At 42.7% G+C, this 18838-nt stretch overlaps 1 protein-coding gene across 1 annotated transcript in view; it reads right to left on the bottom strand.

Moving 5' to 3' along the window:
* Nucleotides 1-18838, bottom strand: part of DNMBP (dynamin binding protein) — a 122808-nt gene that overhangs the window by 73393 nt on the left and 30577 nt on the right. Inside the window, exons 2-3 of the mRNA XM_010356081.2 lie at nt 11793-11947; nt 9277-9399 (exon numbers count right to left, since the gene is read on the bottom strand). Coding sequence (XP_010354383.2) covers nt 9277-9399; nt 11793-11937 — 268 coding nt within the window. The 5' untranslated portion in view covers nt 11938-11947. The remainder of the gene's footprint in view (nt 1-9276; nt 9400-11792; nt 11948-18838) is intronic.

Below are 18838 nucleotides of genomic sequence, written 5' to 3'. Positions count from 1 at the left end.
CCTCGTCTCTATTTAAAATAAAAAAAATTAGCCAGGTGTGGTGGTGAGTGCTGTATTCCCAGCTACTTGGGAACCTGAGGCAAGAGGATCGCTTCAGCCCAGGAGTTTGAGCCTGCAGTGAGCTATGATGGCACCACTGCCCTCCGGCCTGGGCAACAGAGCAAGACCCTGTCTCAAAAAAAAAAAGAAAGAAGTCTTTAGTAAAGGGTTCTGTGTTGGAGATGAAGGGTATGGGCAATGAATGTTCAATCATGTTCTCCAGAGGCCTTCTTGAACTATCCCTGTCCTGAAAATATATTATAATGAGATCTTAAAAGAAGGTACCAATAACCACCATTTTTGTTTTTGAAAATAACCAGTTTCCAGGTTATTCTCACAAAATGTAAGCTGAACAGTTAGCATCTGTCTTATTGCAGAAGACGCTGAGGTAAAGAAAGGATAAGAGCACAGTATATGTTTCTAGAAAAATGAAATTAAAATTTCAGTTCTATATGATTTATGATTTAATTTTGAAAAAATTACTCTAATTTTATAATCAATTGTTTTACAACAAACAATTATCTGATTATAAGCTATTCATTTGTAGATTATCCATTTTAATCTTACAGTTAGGATTAAAGTTAATCTCACCTACACTTTTATAGTTAAAATTTCCTTCTCACCCAGTACCCAAGTCAGAGGTGCTCAAGGAATGCACCTGGCCTAGGTAAAACAAGATCTGGGTAGCAAAGCACGTGGCAAAATCCTATGAGTCATTTTATAGTCAAGCACATTGGAAAACCGGGTTATCTTTCATGCTCTTGATTTTTATACGCTCTTGATTAAAAAAAAAATTTAGTGGCTCACGCCTGTAATTCCAGCACTTCAGGAGGCCGAGGTGGGTAGATCACCTCAGGTCAGGAGTTCAAGACTAGCCTGGCCAACATGGTGAAACCCTGTCTCTACTAAAAATATAAAATTAGCTAGGTGTGGGGGTACAACCCCAGCTACTCGAGAGGCTGAGGCAGAGGTTGCAGTGAGCTGAGGTAGAACCACTGCACTCCAGCCTGTATGACAAGAGTGAAACTCCATCTCAACAACAACAACAAAAAACTTAAGTCTACTCAGGCAAGGTGGCTATTGCCTGTAGTCTCAGCTACTCATGAGGCTGATGGGGGAAGACTGCTTGAGCCCAAGAGTTCAAGGCTACAGTGAACTATGATTGGACCACCGCACTCCAGTCTGGGTGACAAGGAGAGACCCTGTCACTAAAAAATAAAATAAAATAAAATAAATAAGAAAAAAAAAACAAAAAACCTAAGTCTATCTTATCTTCCCAAGTGGGTTACAGGTTCCTTAATGATAGGTACCACCTTCTCTTTGGTATCTCAAGAGTCTGGTATGATGCCTTTTGCATAGGAAGCCCTTGGTGTTCATTTGCTAATGATGATTATTCTTCAACTCCAACTCCCAAATAAATTCATTACATTCTGCTTTCCAAACTGACTTTTGCTGCTAATTTCCTTTTTCTTCTAATTCCTTCTTTCAAAATATTTCTTCCTTTTTCTTTTTTTTTCTTTTTTTTTTTTTTGTGGAGACAGGGTCTCACCCTATCACCAAGGCTGAGTGCAGTGGTGCAATCACGGCTTACTGCAGCCTTGACCACCCAGGCTCAACCGATTGTCCCACCTCAGCCTCCCAAGTAGCTGAGACTACAGGCATGTGCCACCATACCTAATTTTTATTTTGACAGGGTCTCACTATGTTGCCCAGGCTGGTCTCGAACTCCTGGACTCAAGTGATCCACCTGCCTCAGTCTCCCACAGTGCTAGGATTTCAGGTGTGAGCCACTGTGCCTGGCCTCTTCCTTCTACTAATTGCTCTATGCTACGACCCTGGTCCAATTCCCACCATCTCACCCTTTTAAATCTTGTCTCTGGTCATTATTTCTTCAAGTCTACCAAATGATTCATGACAAATCAAGATTATAAATATACCAGTTTTATCATCTCCCTCCCCAGGCCAAACTTTTACCATGAAGCACAAGGAGCCTACTGCTAATGGCTTCTTCCCCAATAATCCTATTCTTTTTACCCAAAATATACAAAATATAAATTTGCTCTGAACACTCTCTGTAGAGGTTTACTGAGCTACCAAAAGACTTATGCTTTCACCCCAAAGCAAACTTACATTCATGATTATCCAGTCATAACCTTCCCCTTCTCCAACTATCCAATATTATCTCACCTATGATACGAGACCCTATTCCACATAAGGGGGCTTTCACTGTTACGAAGCCACATCATTATTAACCCCAAAGCCTTACTCATGTTACGCCGTCTCTCCATCTGAAACCTTGGCTTGCTTCTCTAAAAAACCTTAGAAGCTAACATTCATCTTGGCTGTCTATAGCCTAGAAAAGAAATTATTGTCTACATCATGAATTCTGATACTTGTATTTTCATACACTATACAGCACCTGACATAAGATTTTAGACTCAGAGAGAGGTGCCCAACATATTTTCACAAATTTGATATTATTTTGTTTCAATGTTCTCAAAAAATAGGGTCTTGGTCCTATATTTCTACATCCCTTTAATTTATGATTCCCTATCCCTTGGTCAGAAGTTGGGGTCCTAAAAAACCACAAGGCTGGGCGCGGTGGCTCACGCCTGTAATCCCAACACTTTCAGATGCCGAGGCAGGGGGATCACAAGGTCACGAGATCGAGACTATCCTGGCTAACATGGTGAAACCCAGTCTCTACTAAAATTACGAAACATTAGCCAGGCGTCGTGGCAGGTGCCTGTAGTCCCAGCTACTGGGGAGGCTGAGACAGGAGAATGGTGTGAACCCAGGAGGCAGAGCTTGCAGTGAGCCGAGATCACGCCACTCCACTCCCGCCTGGGCGACAGAGCCGGACGCCGTCTCAAAAAAAAAAAAAAAAAAAAAAAAACATAAGTAATTTTCCCCCCTCTGGCCCCAGGGCCCCAGGGACCAGACGGAATGACTGGTGATTGACTGCTGTTCAGACACAATGGGCCTCTTGGTGAAGGGGAAGAATAAAAGCATGCCATAACTCCCACTCTGCTGGCTTTGAAATGAACTGGCTTTCTTAAAGCTGTAGAATTATGATATTTTCCTGGTTTTGCCAGATCCCCATGAACCCACATAATAAGGCTTGTTTTCCTGTCTATTTTCAGCAGGGTAACTGTTTTGATAAGCTTTATTACCTGGTGGACTGCTATTTTATTGGTTATTTCTACATAGTAAAGGTGAATCTTCAAAAACATATATAATTTGGAACCTGGAAAGTACTTTAGAAATTATTTGGTTCAATACCCTTTTTATCTTAAAATTCATTTTATTATTTTTCGAGGCAGGGTCTCAGTCTGTTACCCAGGCTAGAAGGCAGTGGCTCAATCACTGCACATTGTAGCCTCGACTTCCCAGGCTCAAGCGATCCTCCTGCCTCAGCCTCCTGAGTAGCTGGGACTACAGGCGTGTGCCACTGTGCCCAGCTAATTTTTTTTTTTTTTTAATTGTGGAGATAAGATCTCATTTGTTGCCCAAGCTGGCCTCAAACTCCTGGGCTCAAGTGATCCTCCCACCTAGGCCTCCTAAACTGCTGAGATTAAAGGTGTGAGTCACCATATTCTGCCTCAATGTCCCTATTCTATAACCCTGTTACTGATGCATAAGTCTCTGTTTTTCATCAGAAAGAGTCCTACAAGCTATTCCCCTGGGATCCTAGGTGATTCCTTAGGAAAGGATCACTTTTTCCATTAGATCAGTGTCTTCAAAATAACTAGTGGTCATTCCCAGACTTCTGAAATACCAATATGAGGAACTCCTGGAATAGTAAGACCAGATTTTGAGAACAGAAAAATAGGAAGTGTGGTGACCCTTAGGGTCAGCCTGAGCCTTTGACTCATGCAGAATTAATCCCAGCCACACTGCTTGTTTCTTCTGGTTGGATTTTTTTATTTGGACAGGAAATGCATTAGGAATAAAATGATAAGAAGGAACGCAGGTCTTCTTAGAATCGGATATGAGCAGTCTGACTGCAGTCCTGGGTTCCTCACAACCTCCTTTTGGGACTCTCTCTAAATGCCAGGGAACTACATGCTTTATGCAGCCTGACCACATACGAGCCATGTCAGAACTTCCTTCCTGAGAGCTCACATTCATGGCATCACAAATTTACAACACATGTGCTTTGACTGATAAATACCACTGGTCAATGTATTTTCTATTGGCCTTTTGTTTGAGGGGGCAGGTGATCTAGAAACATGAGGTTATGGCCAATGGATGAGCATTCTGTGTTATGTGAGGCAATTATTAGTGATATTCTATCACTTGTCATAATATGCACTAACTTTTTTCTCTCCTCTTTCTCTGTCTTTTCCTTGTCCTAGTCTCTTTTTTTTTTTTTTTTTTGAGACAGAGTCTTGCTCTGTCGCCCAGGCTGGAGTGCAGTGGTGCGATCTCAGCTCGCTGCAACTTCTGCTTCCTGGGTTCGAGTCATTCTTCCACCTCAGCCTCCTGAGTAGCTGGGATTACAGGCGCCTGCCACTGCACTGGTGGAGATGGGGTTTCACCATCTTGGCCAGGGTGATCTCAAACTCCTGACCTCGTGATCCACCTGCCTCGGCCTCCCAAAGTGCTGGGATTACAGGCGTGAGCCACCGCGCCCAGCCTCCTTGTACTAATCTCTTAACCGCTTTTGTTCTTTGCTCCCCTCCGCCCCCAGCCTCCTTGTACTAATCTCTTAACCGCTTTTGTTCTTTGCTCCCCTCCGCCCCCCACCTTTCTTTTCTCCTCTCCGTTTTTTTTTTTTTTAGGACAGTCAGGGGCACTGGCCACCTGTTTTAATTCTTCCAAGAGACAGACTTGTTTCTCAGTTTAAATATAACTCGAGGTCAGGCTTGGTGGCTCATGCCTGTAATCCCAGCATTTTGGGAGGTCGAGGCAGGCAGACTGCTTGAAGTCAGGAGTTCGAGACCAGCTTGGCCAAAATGGTGAAACCCTGTCTCTACTAAAAATACAAAAATTAGTCGGGGGTGGTGGCACACGCCTGTAATCCCAGCTACTCGGGAGGCTAAGGCATGAATATCACTTGAATCAAGGAGGTGGAAGTGGCAGTCAGCAGAAATTGCACCACTGCACTCCTGCCTGGGCGACAGAGTGAGACTCTGTCTCAAGAAAAAAAAAAAATATATATATATATATATATATATATATATATTTTTTTTTTTTGGTTGCACTCTTGTTGCCCAGGCTGGACTGCACTGGTGCAATCTTGGCTCTCTACAAGCTCCACCTCCCGGGTTCAAGAAATTCTTCTGCCTCAGCCTCCCAAGAAGCTGGGATTACAGGTATGCACCATCATGCCCAGCTAATTTTGTATTATTAGTAGAGATGAGGTTTCATCATGTTGGCCAGGCTGGTCTCGAACTCCTGACCTCAGGTGATCCACCCGCCTAGGCCTCCCAAAGTGCTGGGATTACAGGCATGAGCTACCATGCCTGGCCCCACATACTCTTAAGGTTTCCAAATCCCCTCCTGACATATTCCATCATCAACATTTCATTTACAGACACACTGATCTAATGGAAAAAGTGATTTTCAGTCTAGGAAGTTGAAGCGTCATCCCAAGCACTAGACTTGAAAAACAGGAAGCCTAGATGCAAGTATGATAAACTGTACCTGGCATAAAACAATACTTTCATTTTTTAGTGATTTTGTTTCCCACCAGTAAAATTAATACCTGTTGATGTGACTTGTCATGTACAGAAAAGAGAAATTAAAATAATTTGTGTCACAAGCTAAGTTTCCCAGAAAAAGACAAATTGCATAGGTATAACTAACTTCTCCATCCTCAAAGGTTTGTGTTTCCAAATTAAAAGACGGAGCTAAAAAAGATGTGAAAGCTTCATTTCCTTCTATGCCTTTCATAGAAGGAAAGCTGACCGGTCAGTGTGTTTACTGGCAGTAGATTATCACAGAGAGGAGAACAAGATAAAACCATGGATAATTAGTACATCTGGTGCTAGTCTCTCTTTCCCAATGTATCTCCCTGCCCTGCATCCTTTTCCTCTGGATTCCACTTACATCTTTAAGCTTAATAGGCTTAATTGGTTAAAAGGTAGTCAAGATAAAATCTACAGATTCCAGGTCCTGGCCTGAACTTGAGTCAGTCTTTGGACAGGTGACTCATGATGCCAGGTTCTTTCTGAGAATCTCTCGGATGGCCATGCTTCCTAAGAAAAGTCCACGCTACCCACACCCTCTGAACAGCTCAGCGGAAGCCACTGCACTCTTGTCCTTTCTCCATTCCATCAGATATGGACTACAGACTCCACTGGGAGAGTTATGAGTAAGGACAGATAGGGTACATGTTATAATCTGTTCATCTATTTCTGTCTACCTTCCCAACACTGATTAGCAAGAAAGTATACAGAACTGAGGTAGATACTGAGTATAAAGTGAAGTGCAAGAAACCCTCAAAACAACAGAGCATGGTGGCGTTTTCTCTTATTAATCCTTTCTTTTTTTGAAACAAGGTCTTGCTCTGTTGCCCAAGCTGGAGTGTAGTGGCGTAAACACAGCTCACTGCAGCCTCAACCTCCTGGGCTCAGGCTCCTGCCTCAGTCTCCTGAGTAGCTGGGACCACGGGCATGCACCACTGATATGCACCACTATGCCTGGCTAATTTAAATTTTTTAATTTTTAAAAAAATTTTTTATTTTTTTGTAGAGACAAGGTCCTGCCATGTTGCCCAGGCTGATCTCAAACTCCTGGGCTCAAGGGATACTCTTGCCTTTGGCCTCCCAAAGTGCTAGGATTACAGCCATGAGCCACTGTACCCAGCTTCTTATTAATCCTAATGATACTTCTTAAAGTTAAATAAGGTCTGTAATCCCAGCTACTCAGGAGACTGAAGTGGTAGCATCACTTGAGGCTAGGAGTTTCAGACCAGCCTGGGCAACACCGTTGAGACCCTGTGTTTTAAAAAAATAAAACAAAATTTGTGTAATAAAAAATAAATAATCCCAGCACTTTGGGAGACCGAGGTGGGCAGATCACCAGATCAGGAGTTCGAGACCAGCCTGACGAATATGGTGAAATCCCATCTCTGCTAAAACTACAAAAATTAGCCGGGTGTGGTGGCAGGTGCCTGTAGTCCCAGCTACTCAGGAGGCTGAGGCACGAGAATCACTTGAACCTGGGAGGCGGCAGTTGCGGTGAGCCGAGATCGCGCCACTGCACTTTAGCCTTGACAGAATGAGACTCTGTCTCAAAAAACAAATAAACAAACAAACAAAATAAAACAAAATTTAAAAATAAAGAAATTCTCAAAATAGATTTTGAGGATTAAGGTCAAAATTCATTATTCCATTCTTATCACTAAGGGTTACAGAAGTTTGCTAGGTTTTTCTGGGGGGGGTGTGTGTACATGATTTAAGAAGTCAAGCCTCTCCCTTTTGTGCCATATGCCAAAGAGCAAGTCATATTAATAACACACCTAATAACTTCTACTGTTTTGATGACTGAGTCATCACCAAATTGGATTGACCAGAAGCTTCTGTCTATGGAACACTACTGGTTTCTCTGTTTACGCAGAACAGACTTAAGGACACTTGCTGAAATGGTTTATAGTTTATAGTTCATTCATCTCATCAGAGTGCAAGAAGTGAGAAATACTTGGAAAATCATGGAGAGACAGCTACGACTACCTGTTTTAATGTATATTTATTGATTTATTTTTGTTTTTTGAGACAAGGTCTCACTGCCACCCTGGCTGGAGTGCAGTGATGTGATCATAGCTTACCAAAGCTTCCAACTCCTGGGCTCAAGTGATCCTCTTGCCGCAGCCTCCTGAGTTGCTAGGACTATAGGTGAATACCACCATGCCTGGCTAAATATGACTATCTGTTTTAAATCACTTCCCTTTAAACTCGCTCTGATGAGACAGTAGTAAAATGGGGATGTTTTGCACCTGTCTCTTAATTTCCATATCAAAATTCCTGCTCTACTATTACGCATTAATAAATGGTAACATTGTTAGCAAAGCCGTATCCAGCTTTTTTCTTTTTTTTTCTCCCTCCCCCGATGCCCCATATCAGTTTTTAAAAGGAAAAAAGAGAAATAAAGCCTGAAGTTGGTCAGGTGCAGTGACTCATGCCTGTAATCCTAGCACTTTGGTAGGCTGAGGCAGGCAGATTGTTTGAGCCCAGGAGTTTGAGACCAGCCTGGGCAACACGGGAAAACCCCATCTCTACCAAAACTACTAAAAACTAGCCCAGGGTGGTAGCATGTGCTTGTGGTCCCAGCTACTCAGGAAGCTGAGGTAGGAGGACTGTTTGAGCCTGGGAGGCAGAGGGTGTAGTGAGCTGAGATCACACCACTGCACTCCTAGGCAACAGAGTGAGAGTATGAGAGAGAGAGACAGTATGAGAGAGAGAGAGAGTATGAGAGAGAGAGAGTATGAGAGAGAGAGAGAGTATGAGAGAGAGAGAGAGTAAGAGTGTGAGAGAGAGAGAGAGAGAGAGAGAGAGAGAGAGAGAGAGAGAGAGAGAGAGAGAGAGAATATGAGCCTGAAGTGTGGTTACAGCATGGGGGAAGTGGAAAGACAATCGTGGACTTATAATATGATGAGCTCACATTCTGAGGCCAAGACTTCTCACCTTTAGCCAACAGTCTTTGAATTTTGCTCTCATTATTTATAAAATACAGTTAATAATCCCCACTTTCCTACCTCCCAGGTCTGTGCTGAGGATCAAGTGAGAATATATTTGTGAGAAAATACTGTGGAAATTGTAAAATGGTACTAAACTATAAGGCATCATTATGTCCACGCTACTTTGGTATTGCCGAGGACTCTCTAGAGGTTAAGCCACTTCACAAATTCAAAAAGGATATGGTGGCCGGGCACGGTGGCTCAAGCCTGTAATCCCAGCACTTTGGGAGGCCGAGACGGGCGGATCACGAGGTCAGGAGATCGAGACCATCCTGGCTAACACGGTGAAACCCCGTCTGTACTAAAAAATACAAAAAACTAGCCGGGCGAGGTGGCGGGCGCCTGTAGTCCCAGCTACTCGGGAGGCTGAGGCAGGAGAATGGTGTAAACCCGGGAGGCGGAGCTTGCAGTGAGCTGAGAGCCGGCCACTGTACTCCAGCCTGGGTGACAGAGCGAGACTCCGTCTCAAAAAAAAAAAAAAGGATATGGTTGTTGAAATGGGCAGACTCCAAAAATCTCATTTCAAATAGTCTACTATTTGATGAGCAGCTTACCTCGATGGAGGGGAAGACTATCCAATTCTTGGGATGTGAATTCACAAATGCATACAAACAGCCTCTCTCCTTCTTTTAGACTGGGAATGGTCACAATTTCCACAAAACTGCTGGGGAACTGTCCTGAAAATAAAAGCAAGCATATTAAATTTTAATACTGAATTTCTTTTTCCATCTGTGTACAAGGACAAAAACTTTTCTTCTGAGTCCATGTATAGACCCTAACTTGAAAACTCTGTGAAAACTCATAATTGGAGAATCTGTTGGAGAGAAGTATAGTGCACAAAACTAGATGCATGTAGAACAGAGAGAATGCAATTCAATTCCATATGCATTTACTGGGGGATGCTATATGCAAAGCACACTGCAGAGGAAAACATAAGTAAGATAGTTTTGGTCTTCAAAGATCTAAAAACCTAGTTCAGACAAAAAGTCGAATTCAGACACAAATAATAATTCAATCCTGAAATCTGGTATCACAACGTAAGTACACAAATTGTCACGGAAGTTCGAAGAAGGTAGGTAATAGGTCAGGAAGAACATAAAAAACTTTACGAAAACAATAGTATTTGAATCTGAAGGTGGATAAGGTTTTAATTGGTGGTGGTAGAAAGACAGGGCCTGCCAGTTGGAAAGTATCAGAAAGTATCAGAAAGTCTGATTGATTCTACCTTCTATCTCTGGGTCTGTTTATCTCCAGACCCACCACCTTGGTCCATGCCATCACCATTTCTCAACTGGATTACTGCAGCAACCTTCCAAATGCTTCCCTGCCTTCAATTTTGTCCCTTTCTATCATTCTTAAGTCTGCAGCAGTGAGTTTTCTAAAATTCAAATCTGATAATGTTCAAAGCACTTTCAGGGTTTCCCATTTCCTTCATTCCTTACCACGGCATACTCTGTCTCCCATGATCCAGCTTTTGCTCATCTCTCCAGCCCACCTTTCCCCCTCAACCACTCACACCTCACGCCCTACTAAACTTCTCTAGGTCCCCTGTGTTCTCACACTCCAGGGACCTTCAACAAGCAATCCTCTCTGCCTACCATCTTTGCCTTGCTAACTCCTTCTCATCATTTTTGTCTCAGCTATCATTTCTACTGGGAAATAATTTATTTATCTCTCAAATATGGGTTAAGTGTCAACAGAGTGTGCTTGAAGGACTCCAACCCAGACTTACATAAATATGAATATATGCAGGTTAAGGATTGGATTAACACAGATGCATGCGGTGTGGGAAAAGCTTCCACCCTTCTCTAGGCTAATTAATGAAAGAAATCGATGTGAACATGTGTCTTACAGAATTGAAGAAAGCTAACCAGGTACATGGAATGTGGGAGGTAGGTAGCATGTAGTAGGGTAAAGGATAACTTTAATAAATTTGGGCCAGCCATGGATCCAGGAAGGAATGAACAGGATGAATCATGCTCCTTTGAAGAAAATGAGAGAAAGATCACTTCTCAGCCTTTTGCCTAAGATCAAGTGAAGAATGAAAGAAAGGGTAGAAAATGTTCAAAGAAGACAGCCAGAGAAAACAAGGTGGAGAGCACCTTGTGTTCCACAAATCATAAAGCTGGTTATGAAAAGCAGTAGTAAACAACAGGTTCTGAAGAAAGGAATAACACGTTTTGAGAAGAAGAATAATAGCACTGAACACAAAGGATAAAGACCTGGGAAGGGAAAGTGGAGGAAAGGGAAAGACTTGGATAGAAACCTGGGCTGGGGCAGCTGGTGTCCAGCAGTGCGGCCTCTTGAAGGAAGCAACACAGAGAGATGGAATGGTAACAGAAATCTTCCCCTAATGGTAGAGACCACATATGAATACAGAAGGAAAACACAAAAGGATTCTGAAATTTATTGACTTGGGCTTCCCACTTAGCTAGCTTTCTTTTCTTTCTTTCCTTCTCTTCCTCCCTCCTGTCCTTTCTTATTTATTTATTTATTTATTGAGATGGTGTCTTGCTATGTTGACCAGGCTGGTTTCAAACTCTTGGCCTCAAGCAATCCTCCCATCTCAGCCTCCCAAAGTGCTGGGATTATAGGCATGGGCCACCGTGCCCAGCCTTTATTTTTATTTTTATTATTTATTTATTTGAGACAGAGTTTTGCTCTTGTCGCCCAGGCTGGAATGCGATGGCACAATCTCAGCTCACTCCAACCTTCGCCTCCTGGGTTCAAGCAATTCTCCAGCCTTGCCTCCTGAGTAGCTGGGATTACAGGCATGCATCACCACAGCCGGCAAATTTTGTATTTTTAGTACAGACAGGATCTCACTATCTCACCATGTTGGCCAGGCTGGTCTTGAACTCCTGACCTTAGGTGATCCACCCACCTCAGCCTTCCAAAGGGCTGGGATTACAGGCATGAGCCACTGCCCCCAGCTAGGAATAATTTTCTTTCTTTCTTCTTTTTGAGACAGGGTCTCACTCTGTCGCCAAAGCTGGAGTGCAGTGCTAGTCTTTATTTTTAATATGGAAAGAAGTCAGGGCCTGTGGTCCATTATGAGTCTCTTACTTACCTGTAACATCCTCCTTCTTTCCTAGAAGCCAAAATTCATCCACCACTGCCAGCACCTCAATAACATCTCCCACAAAGAGCGGCAGTTCCTCTGACACGCTAGGGCAGAAGTCAAAAATGGCTCGAACCACTGAGCCGGCCTCCATGTTTTATAACCTGGAAAGAAAGATCAAGAGAAACAGAAAACATCAATATTTAAGACACTGCAATATAGATCTATTTCTTGGGAATGATAAAGCTTAAGATATAAATATTCTTAAAATGAAGCCAAAGCTAAGCAAATAAGTTAGTACTTCCTATTTTATTTTTGAGACAGGGTCTCACTCCCATCGCCCAGGCTGGAGTGCAGTGGAGCAATCACGGCTCACTGCAGCCTCGACTTCCGGGGCTCAGGTGATCCTCCCAGCTCAGTCTCCCAAGAAGTTTGGGCTACAGGCATGTGCCACCATGTCCAGCTAATTTTTGTATTTTCACTAGAGGCAGGGTTTCACCATGTTGCCCAGGCTGGTCTCAAACTCCTGGGCTCAAGCAATCTGCCCACCTTGGCTTCCCAAAGTACTGGGATTACAGGCATGCTCCACTGTGCCTGGCCTCATATTTTAAAATATCAAAGTTATTTCTGATTTCTTTTTCCTTTTTTTTCACGGGAGGGACACAGTCTCGCTCTGTCACCCAGGCTGGAGTACAATGGTGTGATCATAGCTCACTGCAGCCTCCAGCTCCTGGGCTCAAGTGATCCTCCTACCTTAGCTTTCTGAGTAGCTAGAACTACAAGGTGCACACCACTGTGCCTGGCTTTTTTTTTTTTTTTTTTTTTTTTTTTTTCTGAGATGAAACCTCGCTGTGTGTTCCACGCTGGAGTGCAGTGGCACAATCTCAGCTCACTGCCACTTCCGCCTCCTGGGTTCAAGTGATTCTTGAGGCTCAGCCTCCCAAGTAGGTGGGACTACAGGCATGCGCCACCATGCCCAGCTAATTTTTGTATTTTTAGTAGAGACGGGGTTTTGCCATGTTGGCCAGGCTCATCTCAAACTCCTGGCCTCAAGTGATCCGCCCACCTCAGCCTCCCAAAGTGCTGGGATTACAGGCGTAAGACACCATGCCTACCCTTTTTTTTTTTTTTTTTTGTAGAGATGATATCTCACTTTGTTACCTAGGCTAGTGTTGAACTCCTGGCTTCAGTGATCCTCCTGCTTCGGCCTCCCAAAGTGTTGGGATTCCAGGCATGAGACACCATACCTGGTCTAATTTAAAAATAATAATTTCCTCATATATTTTTCATTTGGCCCTCAAAGGAATTCAGGAATTACAAAAAAAAACAAACAACAACAAAAAAAACCTAGACCTCACAGTGATAGAAAAGATTCAAGTCAGCAAATGTAGGATTTTCAGAATGCCTGAAGAGGGCAGTAAGGAAATTAACATTTTTAAAGCACCAGACAACACGGTAATTTTAAAATACAATACTTTAAAAAGTAGAGATTTTAAATATGGCATTCCCCATAATGATCTTAAAGATTAGGATACTAAGGCTCAGTATAGTTAGAAAACATTGTTTGTCCAAGATCACAGGACTCACAGCAGCAGGGCCAGGACTCAAACTGAGGGCATTCTGGTTCCTACCTACTGAGACTATCTGCAAACAAATGTACCACAACCTGAAGAGTAACAGCAGGACCATGCCTCAAAGGCCTAGATGGAAAACCTATTGGGGGCTGGTGCGGTGGCTCGCACCTGTAATCCTAGCACTTTGGGAGGCCGAGGTGGGCAGATCACCTGAGGTCAGGAGTTTTGAGACCAGCCTGGACAACATGGTGAAACCCCGTCTCTACTAACAATACAAAAATCAGTCAGGCACAGTGGTGGGTGCCTATAATCCTAGCTACTTGGGAGGCTGAGGCAGGATAATCGCTTGAACCCGGGAGGCAGAGGTCGCAGTGAGCCGAGATCCGCCATTACATTCCAGCCTGGGCAACGAAGTAACACTCCGTCTCAGAAAAGGAAAAAGGAAAAGGAAAGGGAAAACCTATTGAATGGCTCATGTCTGTAATCCTAGCACTTTGGGAGACAGAGGCTGGAGGATCAATTGCAGTCAGGAGTTCAAGACCAGCCTGGGCAACACAGCAAGACTTCATCTCTATTTTATTTTTTAAAAGTTAGAAAAGTAAAAATCTGTAAGAAAGGAAGAAAGGACTATGTAGATGGCACCTCCAGATGAGATTTAGCATCCTATGCCAGATCAAGTATGTGTTCTCAGTTCATAGAAGTCAGGGCCCCAACCCCGGAGAGTATCCTTGTACTGTTACGGTGTCTGTGCTGTAATAGGACAATGTGTCCACTACCTTGATGCATGTGGCTGGGGAACATAATTATGTACTGAAGCAGCAGAAAGACAGGACATAAGTAGTGGACATCTATCCACCTGTAGATAATCAGCCTTGATGATGGCTACATTTCTCCCTAGGTCTCTTAAAGGAACAGCTGAAGATCACCAGAGTACCCAGGCCTGAAATCTATTTTTCTTTTCTTTTCTTTTTAGAGATGGGGTCTTGCTCTGTTGCCCAGGCTGGAGTGCAATCATAGCTCACTGCAGCCTTGAACTCCTGGGCTCAAGTGATCCTCCTGCCTCAGCCTCCCAAGTACAAGTCTATTTTTCTTTAATCAGCTCAAGTACTTATTTGGTCTTGGTAGAGATGAATGAGGACTCTAACTTCCATCTCACACAAAACCATCATCACATCAAAAAGCATGAAGTGCCTAATTACAAAAAAAGATGGTGGTAGCTCTGTTAATTTTATTTATTTATGAGACCGGGTCTTTTTCTGAGGCCCAGGCTGGAGTGCAGTGGCTCACTGCAGCCTTGATATCCCGGGCTCAAGCAATCTTCCCACCTCAGCCTCCTGGGTACCTATGGCTACAGGTATGCATAACCATGCCCAGATGATATTTTTGTATTTTTTTGTAGAGACAGGGTTTTACTATGTTGCCCAGGCTGGTCTCAAACTCCTGGGCCACCCACCTTGACCTCCCAAAGTGCTAGGGTTACAGGCAGAAGCCACCATACCTGACGTCTGTTAATTTACAATCCAGCCAGGTGCGGTGGCTCACGCCTGTAATCCCAGCACTTTGGGGAGGCCAATGCGGGCGGATCACCTGAGGTTGGGAGTTTGAGACCAGCCTGACCAACATGGAGAAACCCCGTCTCTACTAAAAATACAAAGTTAGCCGGACGTGGTGGCGTATGCCTGTAATCCCAGCTACTCCGGAGGCTGAGGCAGGAGAATCACTTGAACCCAGGAGGCGGAGGTGCGGTGAGCCAAAATCGCACTATTGCACTCCAGCCTGGGCAACAAGAGCAAAACTACGTCTCAAAAAAAAAAATTATATCCAAGAAAACACTGATGTGGATAAACATATTAGGCATATAATAAATCACTGAGTGTATTCATATGGTGTACCTAGAAGATGTTAATAAATCATGCTACACAATCAAACATTACCTATTTAATTTGTACTGTCAAGCAAAGGTAGGTTATCTTTGTGTTACTTATTGCAGACTTTTTGTCTATAAGATGACTTGAGTCCACAGTGGAAAAAAGAAGTGGTAAGTGGGTATTTCCCACAGATGCTACTCACACATTTTCTCTAAGTATTACCAAAAAAAAATCTAATTATAATTACATGCTGAGGAGGCAGCATATATGAATGTAAAGCACTAGGCTTCTGGAGTCAGAGAGACCCAGGTCCACAGCCCAGCTCCACTATTTATTAGCGATTTCACCTTGGACATCTTACTTAAACTCTCTGGGCTTCAGTTTCCTCATCCAGAAAAAATGGAGATAATCATACTTTCATAATAATAATCAAGACTATTAAAGTTATAATAGTGCCTAACATTCATTGAGTACTTCCTAGGTACATGCATTGTATCATGTACTTCCCTGAGTCCTCACAAGGACCCTATCATATGTTATTGGTTCCATTTGGCAGGTGGGGACACGGGATCAGAGATGATAGCTGTCCAAGGTCACATAGTAAGTCAGAGGTGTAATGGGAAACCAAATCTGTCTGTCTCCAAAGCCTTAACCAGTATGCTAACAGTGTGAAGGCACCTAGGTCAGGGCTGGTATAGTAGCTGCTCAATAAACGTTAGTCATTATTACAATGCATCATTTCCATAATCAACTGCAAGCTCAAATTTGTGTCACTGCTATAGCATTTCCAGAGAATGTGCTATTTCAAACATATAAACACTACAGAGCTTACCATTTCAACATATCAAAACCTGGTTAACTTTGATTGTTTAAAAATAGACACACTCCAGACTTCCCTGACTTTTTTATTAGAAGACCTTGAACATGATTTACTCTTTGGCTGATGGGTCCAAGTTCATTATTAAGACTACACATTACTGTATTAAACTGTGATACACAATACCAGCACTGTCTATCTTTTAGTCCTCTCTCTTTCAATGTCAGCCTACCCTCTGCTCTCCTCCATCAACTTTTCCACCCCCTTGCTACATTGCTGCTTATGATCTGCTACAGAGGGGAGACCACACACACACTACCAAAATTATACATAGTTCCCAGATAAATAAAAGTAAACAAGCTCTAAATGCGAGGCTAACAAACTCTGCTGTGGTGGGAAAGGACACGTGTTCATGGTAGAGTTTTTCAACAGTTATTTTTATGTGCACTGAGGCCCCTTTCTTACTTTCTGGCTGTCTTCCAGAGGACTGAAGTTGCCAGATGTCAGATTTCCACATAAGGGTAGTGTCCTAAGTATTTAAAAAAAAAAAAAAAAAAAAAACACATAATGTCTTGCAAACTTCTTAGCCATCTAGATGGTTATATGTTATTAAAACAATTCCTTAACCTTGGGCCAATGTAGATACTATTTTTCTTCTTATACCACATTTTCTCAAATTTCATCTATCAGACTAAATATATCTAATTATCTAAAACATCAAGTAAAGAATTAGCATAAGCCCCATATGATTACTTAGAGAACTACCCTATTACACAAAGGGAGTAACGCTTGTAATCTGAAAGAGTTAAAGCTTCTCCCAGAGAACCTTTCACTCTACCAGAAAATGACTCAGAAGCAGAGGAGAATCTGGCTCAATACTTTTACTGACTGACCTCCTACTCCACTGGAATGAGTGCGTAATCGCTGAGGAGCACACACCCCAGAAGGGTACTGAAGTCACGGCCTCGCTAAATGACATGATTCATGTGTGAGACCCGAAAGTATGTATAATATGATGAATCTCGTCTGTCTTCTCTGCCCTGTATACACTATGAAAAGCAGCTACTCTTATTCATGCCAGAGCCATTTTAGAAGTCTGAACATATATTTTGAAACAATCATAAATGGCTTCTATAAGCTGTTCCACCAACTCCAGATGGAAGTAAAAAGAACTGCAGAGGAAATCAGAACACAGATGGGCTTGAGAGAACACCGAGGAAATTACTGCCTAGATGGCATGATTTCAGGGACAGCAGGAAAATTTGCTATGAAAACACCATCTTCTTCCCTTTCTGGTGAATGCCTGTCTTTCCACCTTTAGAGAATCATTCTCATTTGAAATATAAATATCTTTGGAAAGAAAATTCTACAAACCCTTTTAGAATGTAAACTCTGTAAAGGAAGAGATTTGTTTTGTTTACTGGTCTACAGCTGTGCCTGGCACATAAAATATTCTCAGATTTTTGGTGAACAAATGATTTGTTGAAGTTTGGGAAAATATATGAAACTATTTTTTTATTTTTTATTTTATTTTTTTTTTGAGGCGGAGTCTCGCTCTGTCGCCCGGACTGGAGTGCAGTGTCCAGATCTCAGCTCACTGCAAGCTCCGCCTCCCGGGTTCACGCCATTCTCCTGCCTCAGCCTCCCGAGTAGCTGGGACTACAGGAGCCCGCCACCTCGCCCGGCTAGTTTTTGTATTTTTAGTAGAGACGGGGTTTCACCGTGTTAGCCAGGATGGTCTCGATCTCCTGACCTCGTGATCCGCCCGTCTCGGCCTCCCAAAGTGCTGGGATTACAGGCTTGAGCCACCGCACCCGGCCTATTTTTTTATTCTTATCTTTTAAAAATGTTTTTCCAATAATCCAACCTGTCACAATATATGAAACTATTCATATCAAAATCTCAAGTTCTACTTATCTACAACTACATCTCTTCCCTACAAATAGTTTTACCTTCCAGCTTGTCTATCTATGTATGGCACTGGCAACAGTGCCATAGAAATGTCATAAAACTCTTCCAGGTCAAGCATTAGTATCTTGGACTTCTTCATCCTCTATGGCAGATGGTACACTAAGAACAATAGCTACTGTATGATTATCCACCAAGTATCAGACACTGATCTAGGAGCTTAAATCCTCACGACTCTGCAGGGTAGACAGCAAGTCTCCAAAGCCAGGGTGCCTGGGTTCAAAACCCAGCACCACAACTGAGCAATTTACTCAATCTCTTTAGCTGACAAATAGCTAAACCAGAACTCAAATTCAGGCCTGTTCGATTCCCATGACCACGTTCTTTTATGGCAAACATCACTTTTCTTAAACCTCATTGGTTCTTCCTTCAACATCCTCTAGACTTCCATTTTTCTGTTTCTCCAACATTTTACTATGAAAATTTTCAAACAGCGAGGTTGAAAGAATTTTACACCCACCACCTAGATTCTAGTATTAACATCTTACTGCAGTTACTTTACCACATATTATCTATCCCTTTATTCATTTATCAATTTGTGTTATTTTTTGGATGCATTTCAAATACATATATATTTTTTATTTTGATGCACTTCAAAATAAACCACAAACATTTCCCACCAAACTTCGACATACATATCTTAACTAGAGTCCAATATTTTATTTACAGTTTTTGTTGTTGTTGGTTTTCTTTTTTGAGACAGGGTCTCTGTCACCTAAGCTAAAGTATAGTGGCGTGATCTTGGCTCACTCCAACCTCTGCCTCCCAGGCTCAGGTGATCCTCCCACCTCAGCCTCCTGAATATCTGGGATCACAGGCGTGTACTAC

Source organism: Rhinopithecus roxellana, chromosome 11 (genome assembly GCF_007565055.1).
Source record: "Rhinopithecus roxellana isolate Shanxi Qingling chromosome 11, ASM756505v1, whole genome shotgun sequence".
NCBI classification, from domain to species: Eukaryota; Metazoa; Chordata; class Mammalia; order Primates; family Cercopithecidae; genus Rhinopithecus; species Rhinopithecus roxellana.
The sequence above is the reverse complement of the archived record's forward strand: the minus strand, read 5'-3'. Positions and strand labels throughout refer to the sequence as shown.